Genomic DNA, 13,794 nt, shown 5'->3' with positions numbered 1-13,794 from the left:
CACCAAAGATTTACTAGTGTCATCCCAGAAAGAAAGCTTCTTCATTTTGTTTAGCTCTGCGAAATCATGGTTAAGCAATTCAAAGGGGTTTCCAAAATGTTCTCCACAAATTTATTTGTTTTGATGATTAACAGGGTTTTCAAACAGAGACATATGGACAAAGGAGTTTTTCCTTTCATCAACAGGGGAAAAACATTTGCACCATTAAGTAACTTTCCTAAGGCTATTCCACTTCAAGGAAATAGCAAGCCATTGAAGATTCGTTGCCTTAAGGTGCAAGATGTTCAGAGATTCACACGGCACCGAAGGAGCCCTCGCGCTAGAAACAGAAACTTTCAAAAGGAAAATCAAACATAAGAGGGCTACGGCATTCAAAGTTACACCAAACCAGAACACAAGTGGTCGATGCATCCGAGTGTTCACAAGGCCTTACAACTACATTACGGACATGGACATGATTTGTTGAGCGAGACCTGGATCTTGTTGCAGGAGCTCCCTCAAGTTGTTCTCGACATCAGCCATTTGCTTCTCTAGGTACTCCTTTGAAGTCTGCAAAAAGAAGGCATGAATCGGCTTCTCTGATAAGAGACGATTATTCATTTAAAAAGGGACAGGAAAAAGAAAAATCAACATAGTAGATCTAAAAGAACGACAGGGTACACAAGCAAAGGTTACAAAATTACTAAGAGAAAGTATTATCCTACCAAAGTCCGATAAAACTTACTTTCTCATGAACAAAATGAACAGTCTCAAAAAATTGCTTTGCTACCTTTGCATTTTATGCCAGAAATATCATGGTTGGTCAAGAAAGACAAATTATGCGGACAAGTAACAATGATCTGATGATCAATAACAAGCTTTACTTGGTAAATCTTGCAGATTCGAATTTGGAAGTGGATAAAATTTACGTAGTTAAGTTTTTCTCAATGTTAAGACCTCATTATATATATAAGATTCCTTTATACATTGTGGGATGGCAATGCACGTTTTTATACAGCCACATCTTTGAAGTTGACAAATGTATACACAATACCAGAAGGCATTGGTAAGAATCTTAAAAAATGGGTCAATATGACTCATACTTCAGGGGTCAACCTAGCTTGACATTTGAGAAAATACGTACCTATTAAAAAACTCCGCTAAAAGTCTAATTTAGAATAATAACATCATACACAAGCAAGTGAAGAGTATTACAAAGTTTCAAAAACTTATACTGGGACTATTTAACGAAAATTCATGGTAAAGCATCAAAATGAAGAAACAGAGCCCTCTAAGCAGTCAGGTTTCATAGTACAAAAATGTCCACACTCGGTAGACTAGGCTAAAAGTCCCCAGCACATTATAAAAGTAATGGAGAATCACTACAACGAAAATATAACTACTTTCTGAAATCATAAGTGTAAACAGTACCTGTAATGAAGATATAGCAGTCTCACTATCTTTAAGCTTTTGTTGCTGTTCATTCACTAAAACTGACTTAGGCTCTAAAAGAAACCTATAATAGATAAATTTTATGTGAGAAAGAGCTTCATCAAGTATAGTAGAGATAAGGAAAAAGAGAGGAGGCTTTACAACAACTGTGACCCCCGTTTCAATGTATAACATTCAACAACAACACAAAAACAATAACCGCCTTTAACCTAAGACATACTTTAACACTCCTGAAAGTTGAAGCTTATATCAAAAGCTCCTAACCTGTTATATACATGACGAACTCTAGCAACCTCTAAAGGTTGCGCAAATAATTCTGCAAGCTTATTAGACCTCATATCGATCACATTCTATGGTAGTTTCTTTTCATTATGTGACACCTAAGCTCAATATGGAGGGAAAACAAAGGGACTAAACATGAATTGAATACCAGCTTGGTTATGACAGATGAGATTTATTTGATCTGAATGTCTAAAGTCAAATCCTTCTATGATGTGTTTCAACAAAGCAACTCACAAGAGGCAAGTGCCATGACTTAAGGTTACCTTGATTCAACACCCGACCTAGTAAAAGCAACTTGTTTTTGATATGCCATAACACAAATTGATCTCCAACAAATGAACAAGGCCCACTGGTAGACAATCTATCTAACCAAGAACTAGCCTACTGTCGATTAAAATAAACCTTGCGATCAAGATGGTCATGTAATTCATAATGGAAATTCCCCCCAAAACACCTTTAAAATATGTCAGAGTACTTAGACCTGCATCTAAATAAACAGGTCTAGGTGCTGCTAATCCACATAAAAAAACCACTAGAATTTTATTTCACTGGCATGCAAGTCTACAGAAAATTGAATGATTCAGTAATATCTCCACAAATCAAAGACAAGTACCGCATAAGTAAGCCTTCAATTCGTGCTCTAGTCAATTGCTTCAACCATTTGTAGACTATGGGGGTGTCCATGCATTCTGCTCACTCCTCCCATATTCAAATGATGAACAAATGAAGAAATTTTTTCTCTCCATATTGTGTCTTAAATAAACGGAGTTGAAAGATTTTAGGGCAGTTTTATTTTAGTAGAACTAAGATTGGGGTAGAATGGAGTATGATGTGGCTCCAATACCATGTAAAAAAAAGAAAGGAGAGAGAGGAGAGAAATCTGGAGGCTTGACACAATCACGGCCTCCTATTCACATAAATAATTAGATAACAATTCACAAACAATAACTCATCAACCTAAAACATACGTTAACAAGAACAAACCGATATTTCGCACAAGCTCATAATTTATCGTGTCAGATATCAATATAAGATTGGATTAGATCCAGCACTCACGTTCTCCCTGCATAACAAAAAGATCAAAACATATGATGTAAGAGGCACTTAATGTTATAGTAATGAAAGCAAAATTCAGTCAGATGACCATGACAATTCTTGCCAAATTGTATAACAGTATCCTCGACTGCTATGTACTCTTTCCAGACCAAAATAATGTACCTACGGCCTTGTATGTGTTGGTACTGTCAGGTAGCTGTCCCAGCTCCTCCAAGGTTAAATAAGCACGCTTCTTTTCTGTTTCCTTATTTCGCATCTGGTTTTGCACCTGAAGAGTAACCAGTTACCACTACAGTCAATGTCATGGGTATCGTAAGACACTCAAGACAATAAGTGTCCATTGAGCTAGGATGCGACTTTTAAGTATTGTTGAGAAGTTTATTTAACCATTTTCTATTGATCTACACATAGATAAGTCACTTCAAAAACGAGTAGCAATTGAATGTAAGGAATCTTAAACCCATAAAACAAATGGATTTTGTCGGGTAAAGAATCCTTCAGAATTAAAATTCAGAAAAGTGTGTCACATATGCATCTCGATGCACAAGTCTGAAGAGCTTCAAGATGGTACTCTCACATTCTCAGGCTGTCTGCAGTAGCATCATTTGCAGAAGATAAAATGAAAATGATCTTTTTTGGAAAAAATGATCTTCGGTTTTCCACCACCATAACAATTCCTTTGAAAAAATTCAATTACATGAAAAGACTGCATTGATGCATTGAACATAAAACGACATATATCTCTGAGAATGGTTCGTTGCATTCGAGTATTGCGCCATGCAATTAATATCCTATCTTTTTCGTTGTCTAATGATATGCTACAAACATCACTCTCCACACATTTCAATAGTTAAAGGCCCCTGGACATCAGGTCAAGTAACCAATGTGTTCAAAAGATATTTTGTAATCTACTTGATAATTTCTTTTCTGGTGAAATTACTCAGAGGTCCTCGAAAATGCAAAGCTCATCAACAAGCGATTTTTGAAATTCTATCTTTCAGACAATATAAGACCAACTTAGTCAACGAGGAGATTAACTTACATATAAAAAGGCCAAAGCCATCTAAGTAATATAATGCTCCCATAGCATGCTCACTACTTTCCAAGATGATCAAAAGCTCTTCAAAAAATGAAATGCAAGAGACGAAACAATATTGGCCCAAAGATTCTGACCTGCTTCAATTTGCCAGTAGTCTCAATCATGCGCCCTTGAATCTCCATAAAGGCCTATTTTAGAAAAGCCCCGTCAGTAACAAATTAAAAAAAAAAAAACAGTTCAATTGGAATAGCATGTCACTCCACAATAACCCTATATTACACAATCACGAGCAAGTATACATGTAATGTTAGTCTGTCATTGTGAAAGTAACAAAAGAAAAATAAAAAGTCAGTACGAAGCCCACAAGGTTAGTTTGAAATTTTTTGCCAAATTCAGTTCAGGAAGCATTAGAGAAGCCATCACTTTAAGTTCTAAATCCAGTAAGCCTATCATTGTGAAAGTAACGAAGGAACATAACAAGTCAGAAAGAAGCCCATAAAGTCAGTTTGAATTTTTTTCGCTAAATCCAGTTCAGGAAGCCTTTGAGAAGCCAACAATTTAAGTCCTAGAAATGGGTCGAAGTTAATCTTACCGCTCTGTTCGCTTCGTCAGCCATTTTTCCTGATGAATTGTTCGCGGACTAGCCACCCGGACTCTAACTGATGCAAGAGAAATCAAACCAATTGTTAAAACCCTCATCTTCTGGAGTGTAACATTAACCACATTCTTGAAAACAATCAAGCCAACCCGATACCGGGGAAATACTCGAACTCGACCAGAGTCACCAGACCAAAAAATACTCTGAGCTAGAAACCCGACTCGAGCTCAATCAATTATCATCTTTGTACCCGCAAACCCAGATCACAAGCTACTGAAAACTAGTCAAGCCCGAATCGGTTCACAACCCATCACCAGTGAGCTCAAAAATCTAGGCACCACTAAGTTTTTTTCCTCCTTGAATACAAATACAAGAATCAGCACCAACAATTACATACAGAAACTTTCCACCATCCCCACATCTCTACAAGAAAATAAAAGAAACCCAATAAAGCAAAGCTGCAAGGCATTGGTGAGGACGAATAGGCAGCGAATCCCAAATAAAGAGGGATCAAACATGAACAAACATGGGAAACAAGAAAGCAGGGAGATGATGGGTAAGCCATAAAACTGAGAGTGTGGGTCAACAGAGAAGAGAGAGAGAGAGAGAGAGAGAGAGAGAGATCAAGAACACAAACCGCAGGAGAGAAGAGGGAGAGATCGAAGAAACCTGCAAAGACCGAAACTTTGGGGAAGGAAGAGACGAGAGACCGGCAGGGTTTGAAGATGGTGCGGGCGGACTGTGTCGGGAAGACACCTCCTTGAGTGACGATTTCAAAGGGGGTAATCTGGTAAAACTAAAAAAAGATTTTTTTTAAGACAAATATATTTTTACATAAATACGAAATTATATTTAGCGACAACCAAGCGATTCCAAGAACATTGCACTTTGAGTCCTAAAATTTTCCTTTGATTTGTTAGAATCCTCAAACTTGCGACGACATTGCAATTAGAAATTTTGGTTAAATCATTTTCCTTACAAGAAAAATTACTAATTTATATACCTTACATCGCTAGTATTGTATTAAAATAAAGCCCAATAAAAAGGACTTTCAAAATAGAGAAGGAGCGAAAGTTAAATAAAAAAAATTAAAGGGCAGAGAGAGAGAGGGGGATCATGTGAGGAAATGAGAGGCAACATCCATAATGATAGGCTAAAAGATTATGCACATTACCTGCTAAAACAATGATGATGCTATTTTGAGATGGAAAGGGAGTATGGTCCATTGAAAATACTGATTTGGTATACAAAAACTTGTATTCTGCCTGTCTTTAAGATGGATTCTCAATTGCCAAATTCAGCTTTAAGGTAAAATTTTGAGTAGACCTTAGCTTGTGATAAACCGGAGAATAGGACTTTGAGTGAGGCAAAGGAAACTTATCATTTTGAAGAAACCGATTGAGAAGTTGGTAATTAATGACCAGTCTCATTTTCTCTCTATTCTACTTAGCACCTTTGTTGACATAAAATGCTTCACATGCCCAATAAGAATTAGACAACTCTATCAACCCTTGCTGGAGCATATCTGAACATTCCTTCTGTGCTAATATTAAATTATTAGGATTCATGCCTAAATGACTGGCATTTGTGGGGTTTATATCTTCATTCTTTTTTTAAAGCAAGACAAATAAAGAAATCTTCATTTTTCCACAAAGGATTTGGGCATTTCTGAAAGAACTCTAATGAAATTCTAGGAAGGCACTTCAAAGGGTTTGCATGATGGAATCCAGTTTGTCCATTCGGATGACAAAGAATCTTTGGATATCAACAAATTCCTTGAATTGTCCTTTGAACCTGAGTCCATTGGTCAATATTATGAGTTTAGGAAGTTGGGTTAAAATGTCCTAACCGATTATGATATCTTTGTCTAGAGAACTAAAATCAAGGGTATGTGGAAAAAATTGAAGTGTTTTGGGTTTGCTTCGGAACCTTGTGGCAAAAGTGTTTCCAAAAGCAAAATTGAAATATTAGGTCTAAGGTCTCCAGTATTCTTCTAGAATTATTTTGGTATCAAGGATTGAAGCACTGATTATAGTGTTTTTAAGGGCTATTGCAAGGATAGGTTTGCCATATTTTAGAGGAGTATATAGTCACAGGAAAGTAAAGGATGTGTGATAGGAGGATATGCACAAAGCTCTTGGATGTTAGGGGATTTTGGACTATCTAGGTTTTCTGGAAAGAATGAGAAAACTCCTTGAAATTTCTCTGACGAACTTTCCGTGGCACTTATCTGGGAATAAGTCTAGATTGCACAAACAGTGTGCTTTGTTGGCTCATCTTCTAAGGAGAAAACTAACTCAATATCATTATCATGGTTGAAACTCCAACTTCCTTTTCGATCTTCTGGATGGAGTGGACACTTCTTCCTTTAGCTTTCGCAGTTCTCGGGAAGTGGCCTTTTTTGCTGCAGATATAACATCTATATGATTTTTGCCATTTTTACGAGTGATTTCCCCAAGAACGCCTTTTTCTCAGGAATCTCCACTTGCGTTTCCTTTTCAAATGCCATATGGAAAATCTTTTAAAGTGTCTTTTCTTCTTGCACCGGCCACTGCAAGAAAGATCATCACTAGTGCCTTTTTCTAGAACACTTGATTTTCAATTCTGGCCTATAACAAGCTTTGTCGAGCACTTTGTTACTTTGATGATAGCTCCTAAATGCCTTTCTGCGAATGCAGAGGTCTTCAAGGGGCAAGTGTATTTCTTGCTGAAATTCTCCAAAAGTGGCATCAATGACTGTTTTTTTGTTCAACTTGAGGGGACCATTCCACTGCTTGACCAACTTCCTTTGGTATGGATGATAGGAATACTGATTTTAGATTCGAATCAACTCCATGAGCATAAAAAAGATTGATCATATCTTGAAAATATCAGTTGAGGTCCTTAAGGTGTAGAGAGCAACATTTTCTTTCAAAAAATTCTCTTCTTTTGAGTTCGAGCAGATCTTTTGGTTTGCCTATAAAATAGATGAAGAATTCGAATTACTTGGTGGAAGTCTTGTTGGGCTAGTGGATACATCTGATCTTGGTCAGATGCAATTTTCCACCAATCCGTAAGGCTACCAGTGAATCAACTCACCAACTGAGTGAGAATATTATAACAACTTTCAACGATAAGTGCCTTAGTATTCAACCAAGCATGGAATTCTTGTAATCTTTCTAGCCATTTGACATATCTGATTTCATCTAAGGTGAAGTAAGTTTTTGAGGAAGAAGAACTAGAATTTACTAGATCTCGGAAATTAACTACTTCAGGTTTAAATGGATTTGATTCAACTTGCATTTCAGGAGAATCTACCATCATTATTGCAGGTTCAATGTAAGTAGGTGTTTCTGGCAAAGATGACAAAGAATTCTGGGAAGAGATTGACTCAGTTTTAATGCTAAAATATTTACTAGTGTTGGTCTCCCAAAAAAGTTTCCGAGGGATTCGAAACCATATGGGAAGGAGAGGATTCTTTAGATGGTTCTCCTTCTTCTGGAATTTTTTTCTTCCTTAATCTTATTCTACTTTTCCATTTCTCTAATCCGATTTCTGAAAGCAACAATATCATTAGCTACTTCAGGTTTAGATAGATTTGGTTCAACTTGCATTTCAGGAGAACTGCCATCATTATTGCAGGTTCAATGTAAGCAGGTGTTTCCAACAAAGATGACAAAGAATTCTCAGAAGAGATTAACTCAATTTTAGTGCTAAAAGATTTACTGATGCTACTCTCAAAAAAGTTTTTAAGGGATTCGAAACCATATGGGAAGGAGGGGGTTCTCTAGATGGTTCTCCTTGTGGGATTTTTCGCTTCCTTAATCTTCTTCTGCTTTTCCATTTCTCTAATCCGATTTCTGATAGCAACAATGTTCTCAAAACTTCTTCAACAATAGATGCAAAAGTCGAAGAAGATTTTGGAGGAGAGACCTCCATCCTGGACTATCTCCATGGTGAAAAAAAAAGTGTCCGAGATGAACAAATTTATTTTCTTGGAGAAGCTTAATTTGTCTCCTTAGCTTCTCCATTTCAGCAGTTTGACCCTCCAAATAATGATGTGGGAAGATCTTGCTGGATTCGATCTGCCGAAGTTTCGTTTGCAACGTCTCAAGTAGCTTATTTGTGACTAAAGTCATCTAATCAACCTTCTTATCAACATGGTCAAGACGGGTTTGTATAGTTATGAGCTTCGTACCAATTAACTTGAGCACACTGTTATGAGCCAAAGCATTTTCAAATTGCCAATTTAAAATAGCTTCAACTGCAGTAACTTTCTTCTGTCTTCCATGCTCATCGACATCTGTGGAGTTTAGAATTTTTGGCATATGTCTGAATCTTTGTTGAGCATTTGTGAACTATTCTAATCCCAAGAGGAGAGCATTAGAATTATCTTTCCAAAGGTGGGAAGTCAGAGGGTTTGAACATACATATGCTTGGAAGAACAAGGGGTGATGCTTTAGCTATTTCCAAAAGAAATGAATTTTTTCTTAACCCATTTGTAAATGGGTTTGTACAAGGGTTAGACAATTGGTCTGTGTGGCTTCTGTAAATGGGGTTGTTTTCTAGGAAGTAGTTGACAATGTTCAAGACATTAAGGAGGTGTTGGTGGTCGAGGCGGACCATATGAAATGATAAATTGGTACATTCCTCCATCTTCACCAAGAGGTCCAACAGTAGGATCTCCATCTAGGTATCCCTAGCAGAGTTTGTCTTGCTTAGACCATTTCTTCTTGCCCTTCGACGGTCTATCGTCTTCCTCATTATTCAGAGGATTTGTACAAAGAGTACATTTACAATCAAGATCCCAGATATGGTGTCCTGTTGGAGCATCCTTGTAATAATGGAAAGGTCTCCCTTCTTTGTCGAAAAATTCTATCAGAGCCTTCGAATCTCCAATTCAAAGGAATCATTGGTGGCACATGGTTGCATCATCCAAATAGTAGGAAAAATAGAAGAAGAGGTGTTTTCTTTCTCCTTATTAATTTTGATAACAACAGTGTCATCATTCTTCTTTGTGAAATGAGACTCCATTGACTGAATCGGCCTAGAATTTTGGTGGAGCTTCTCATAATTAGTTACTCATGTGTCGAGGAGTAATTTAACTAGCTAGTCTCAAAGGATCTGTCTAGGAACATGGACGTATAATGTTTAATCATTATCAACAGAGATGAACAAGGCATCCTCAATACTAGGGAAATTGAGATCAATAGCATGGTTCTAGACCCGATAAACCATTTGGTAATGTAGAGTGGCAGCAACAGAGTCTAAAGTTTGAGAGCTCGAGGGAGTTGCAACTGGACTTTGAGAGCAAAAAGGAGCCAAGCCATGTAGAAGTTTGGAAACAGTTTAACAAACACTATTCTAGCACTAAAGGTTGTTTGGATCATACTAAGGCAAGCATGTTGGCAATCCAAAAGGCAAGTCTCCAATAAGGTCATACAATCAACAATTGGAAGGCATTTTCTTCCATGGAAAAATAGGGCAAGACGTACGACCCCAAACTGCAAGTGCATATAGCCTTGTTGTATCCATTGCCGAGGAAAGTTTGATAGAATTTGTAGAGTAACAAAATGTTCTTGTTAGATTGCTGGTATAGGATGCTAGTCAAATTTGGAAGACTGAACATACTCCTTAACTTCTCGAAGAGTATATTTAATAAGGTGCTAGATAAACCGGATAGGGGAGAAAGAGGAAGTTTAGCATATATAGAATATGAATTTATAAGTAGAAGATGGGTTTCTGAGATCTTACTATTCTCGTTGAGGTATGAAAAACCTCATAGAGGTAGTCGTCTTAGAAACATTAGATGTGCGAAGTTCTAATGAAGAACTAAGGGAGATAGGAACATTTACAAAAAGTAGGGAACTTAGATCAAAAGATTCTGTCATTGTTGTTGAGTTCTTCCTCTCAGCACTAGTTACTCATCTCCTAAAAAGATTGCATATTCTGATCAATTCCATGACTCTGAAACCAAAAAGGGGCTTATGATATGAATCAAGAGAAACGGAGACAAATTATGGCAAATATGCTATCCCATATTCATGGCTCTCCTAGCCTATCAAAGTGACCGCTTTTTAGCCACTGATTCCTCTTCGAATTTTGATTCATACCATACATTAGCCTCACAATAGTATAATTATGAAGTACAGGTTACACATAATGACAAATACAAAGCATACTATCAAGATCAACCGGAACAAGCATTCTTTTTTAGAGATTATACTAGGCTTTAAGGAAGAGGGGAAAAGCGTTTAGGGATTCATAGAGTGATATTATACAAGTTTGCAAACTTCACTCCTTATACCAAATCGATTACCTGGTTGGCCTTGTATAGGCGCAACATGGGGCATTTACAAACATTTACACTCCAATAATACATAGTGGACTCAATAATACAGACTTCTAGAGCATCACATGGGATGCTTTATTTGGTATAAACTTAGTGGCCTATGGGTTTTAGTTGTCTCCTTCGTATGTGATGTTTGAGTTGTTTCCTTCATCTGAGATGTCAGAGCTGTCTCCTCCATCCTCTTCTTTTAAAAATTTCTCGATGAGTTGTTCAATTTCCCATTCTTCAATGGTTTGGCCTAGAGGTCCGCTCGAATCTCATTATTAATCCTTTGGATGTATTCAACATAATTGGATGGGGCGAATCTTTTGAGGATTCTCAAATAAACGCATCTTTTCTTGTGGAGACTGATGGGAGATTGATGGTATATTAGTGGAGCTTATAGGGACATTGGATGACATTATTGGTCGGGGCCAATTTTCTAACTGATAGGAGAGTATTGCATGCCGTAGGCTGAGTGACAACTCTAAATCTCCATAATTATATGAATCTTAAGCTAATGGTCCTCTTCATGGATTTTGAGATGATGTCATCTGTCCTTGGAATTGGAACGATCATGGTCCTTCTCTTGAGTCTGGATTATTTCTTTTGAACTCTTCCAATGCTTCATTGATTAGTGGCTTGTTTTTTAGCGAGAATAATCTCAAGGAACTTCATAGTCTTGCTCTTTTGGCCATGTCTCTGGATGAATAACACGATTGCTTTGACTAAGAACTCTCTGGATTTCCCGATATTCCCTTGGATGGGATTCCATACAGCTGGATAGAGTTTTGCAAAACTTGTATGGAACTACATGTGGTTTATTTGGATAATTAGCCAGAAAGACTACATTGTCCGATCGTCAAAATATGTAGGACTAAATGGACAAATCATCAAAAAATTTATGACTAAATTGGCACAATTAAAAGGATTAGAACTGAATTGACTTCCATACAATAGGTTTAGGACTTTTTGAATAAATTTTCGTATTTTGGGGACTTGATCTACAAGCAGCATCAATACATGATCAAATCTAGTTGATACTTGTCATAAAAACTTTGCATTTTTCCCCATCTCTCCCAAAGTAAACTTGTCAATTCGGTTTGTGGAACAATGATGTAGCGGTCCCCCATATTATCACAAGCTGAAAGGAAAATCTATCAACATCTTGGCTCTGTTTATTTCATTAAAAATGTATAATTTAGAAAATATCTTCCTAATAATAATTGCTTATATTGCTTGTAATAATTAGTCAATAAAAAAAATTTCATTACCGACAAATTTTTTACATAATAAAAATAATTTTGGTCATTTATTTTTGTAAGCGATACATGCGATCATTATTAGAAAAATGTTTTCCAAATCATTCATCATTTGCGAAACAAACGCACTTAGGTCGATAACAAAAATATTTTTCATTAATTAGTTATAGGACATGTTCACTAGAAGTCCTAAAATTTATCATCAAAGTGCAATTGAGTCCTAAAACTTTGCAAAAAGTGCAATCAAGTCCTAAAACTTGTCAAATTGATTCAATCGAGTCCTAAAGTTAACACCATCTAAATTAAATAACGAAAAATACTGACGAGACTTTTTTATTATTTTTTTCTATCCTACGTGATGATGACGTGGCTTTTTTATCATTATTTTAATATTAATTTTATTTAAATTAAATTTAAAAAAATAAGCTAAAATAAAAAAAATTAAAAGAAAAGGGAAGGAGGACGACAGGTGGGGAGAGAGGGCTTGCCCTTCCCACCACCGCTGCCCCACCATCATCGGCCCGGGCCCTCACCTACCATCCCCCCACCCTCGCCGACCCCTCCCGGCGATGGTGGGGCGGTGGCGGCGGGGAAGGGCAACCCCCCCCCCCCCCCCCCCCCCCCACCTGTCCTCCTCCTCCTTTTTTTTTTAAATTTAAATTTAAATTTATTTTTTAAATTTAATTTAAATGAAATTAGTATTAAAAATCAAATTTGGACCAAAACTACGTCGTTTTAACCACGTCATCACCACATAGGAAAGAGAAAATATTAAAATAAGCCACGCCATCATTTTCTATTAGTAAGTTTGACGGTACTAATTTTAGGACTTATTTAAATCAATTTGACAAGTTTTAGGACTTGATTGCACTTTTTTCAAATTTTAGGACTCAACTACATTTTGAAGATAAGTTTTAGGACTTTTAGTGAACATATCCCATTAATTATTTCAAATTATGCAAACTATCATTTTTCATTTACTCTAAGTTGTCGTACCTCGTGGATGAATGAAATGCTTCACCTAATCATTAGCAAGTATTCGAGTCGAATAGGGAATCGTTTCTTCCTTACCCGATACTTACTGTCGAATGCGTTGGAGACTCGCAAATAAGTTCGGAAGACAGGTCAGTTCGTTAATATAACTGCTAAGTGGGCAAATATGAATCTTAATTTTCGCAATCATCTTTTTCCAGGTATATCGGATTGTCTTCAATTGAGGGCTAGTATCTTTCACCTGGACATATCTCTCAACTCGGTTGTATCACTTGTCCTAGGTTTCTCATCTCTCTAACTAGTTTAAGATGAGCAGAAAGGCTTGAGATCAATCTAACAACCCACAGCGACTGCCAGTAGAAAGCCATCTTGGCTGGGACTTCTCCCAAATGTCGATCGTGAACGAATCATCACTTACAGTCCCATGTTGTCAATGCTGCATAGTGTCAAAGAACCAGACAATGCAAATCAAATTCCAATCACGAATTAAAGGACAGACAATCTGAAAACAAGATTCGATTCGATTCGATTCGCAATCTGAAAACAAGATTCGATTCGATTCAATTCGCCTCAGCAAATGATGGTGAACTATGAAGGCCGAAGGCCGGAAAGCATAATTTCTTCCGTTCAGTTCCAAGCACAGCCTGCACATTAACCTGAAGCTCCCGTTTCTAGCATTACCATGGTCCATGGCCGGACTTATCCGTCAGCTACAGGGGTCTAAATGCCACCAAAAGACCATGGACAAAACGGTTCCAATTGCATCTTTTTCAAGTGTGTTTAAGCAGCAAGGAAGAACATAGTAGGTTATGAAAAGATGCAT

General features: G+C 37.1%; 1 protein-coding gene across 2 annotated transcripts; it reads right to left on the bottom strand.

Annotated features, from left to right (window-relative positions):
• Positions 1-213: 213 nt before the first annotated feature.
• Positions 214-5,180, bottom strand: LOC115684353 (prefoldin subunit 1). 2 transcript variants are annotated; one of them, XM_030609090.2, is made up of 7 exons: positions 5,076-5,180; positions 4,401-4,467; positions 3,943-3,996; positions 2,932-3,037; positions 2,770-2,776; positions 1,411-1,495; positions 214-549 (listed from the first exon to the last, which is right to left on the bottom strand). In XM_030609090.2, exons 2-7 carry the CDS (start codon positions 4,422-4,424, stop codon positions 436-438), a joined length of 390 nt encoding a protein of 129 aa, XP_030464950.1. In that variant the 5' UTR covers positions 4,425-4,467; positions 5,076-5,180; the 3' UTR covers positions 214-435. The 2 variants fall into 2 exon arrangements, with proteins under 2 accessions (XP_030464950.1, XP_056159350.1); XM_056303375.1 differs by having other exon boundaries at positions 5,044-5,131.
• Positions 5,181-13,794: the final 8,614 nt, after the last annotated feature.

Source organism: Syzygium oleosum, unplaced genomic scaffold, assembly GCF_021117445.2.
Source record: "Syzygium oleosum isolate NSW1041296 unplaced genomic scaffold, Sole_v2.1 Sole_v2.27, whole genome shotgun sequence".
In the NCBI taxonomy this organism is placed as follows: Eukaryota; Viridiplantae; Streptophyta; class Magnoliopsida; order Myrtales; family Myrtaceae; genus Syzygium; species Syzygium oleosum.
The sequence above is the reverse complement of the archived record's forward strand: the minus strand, read 5'-3'. Positions and strand labels throughout refer to the sequence as shown.

Excerpts from the sequence above, each read along its gene's own strand:
- LOC115684353 (XM_030609090.2), bottom strand. The coding sequence starts at position 4,424 with ATGGCTGACGAAGCGAACAGAGCG. Across the intron at positions 3,997-4,400 it reads CTGACGAAGCGAACAGAGCG|GCCTTTATGGAGATTCAAGG; the intron begins GTAAGATTAACT and ends TTTCTAAAATAG. Across the intron at positions 550-1,410 it reads CTGCTATATCTTCATTACAG|ACTTCAAAGGAGTACCTAGA; the intron begins GTACTGTTTACA and ends TTCTTTTTGCAG.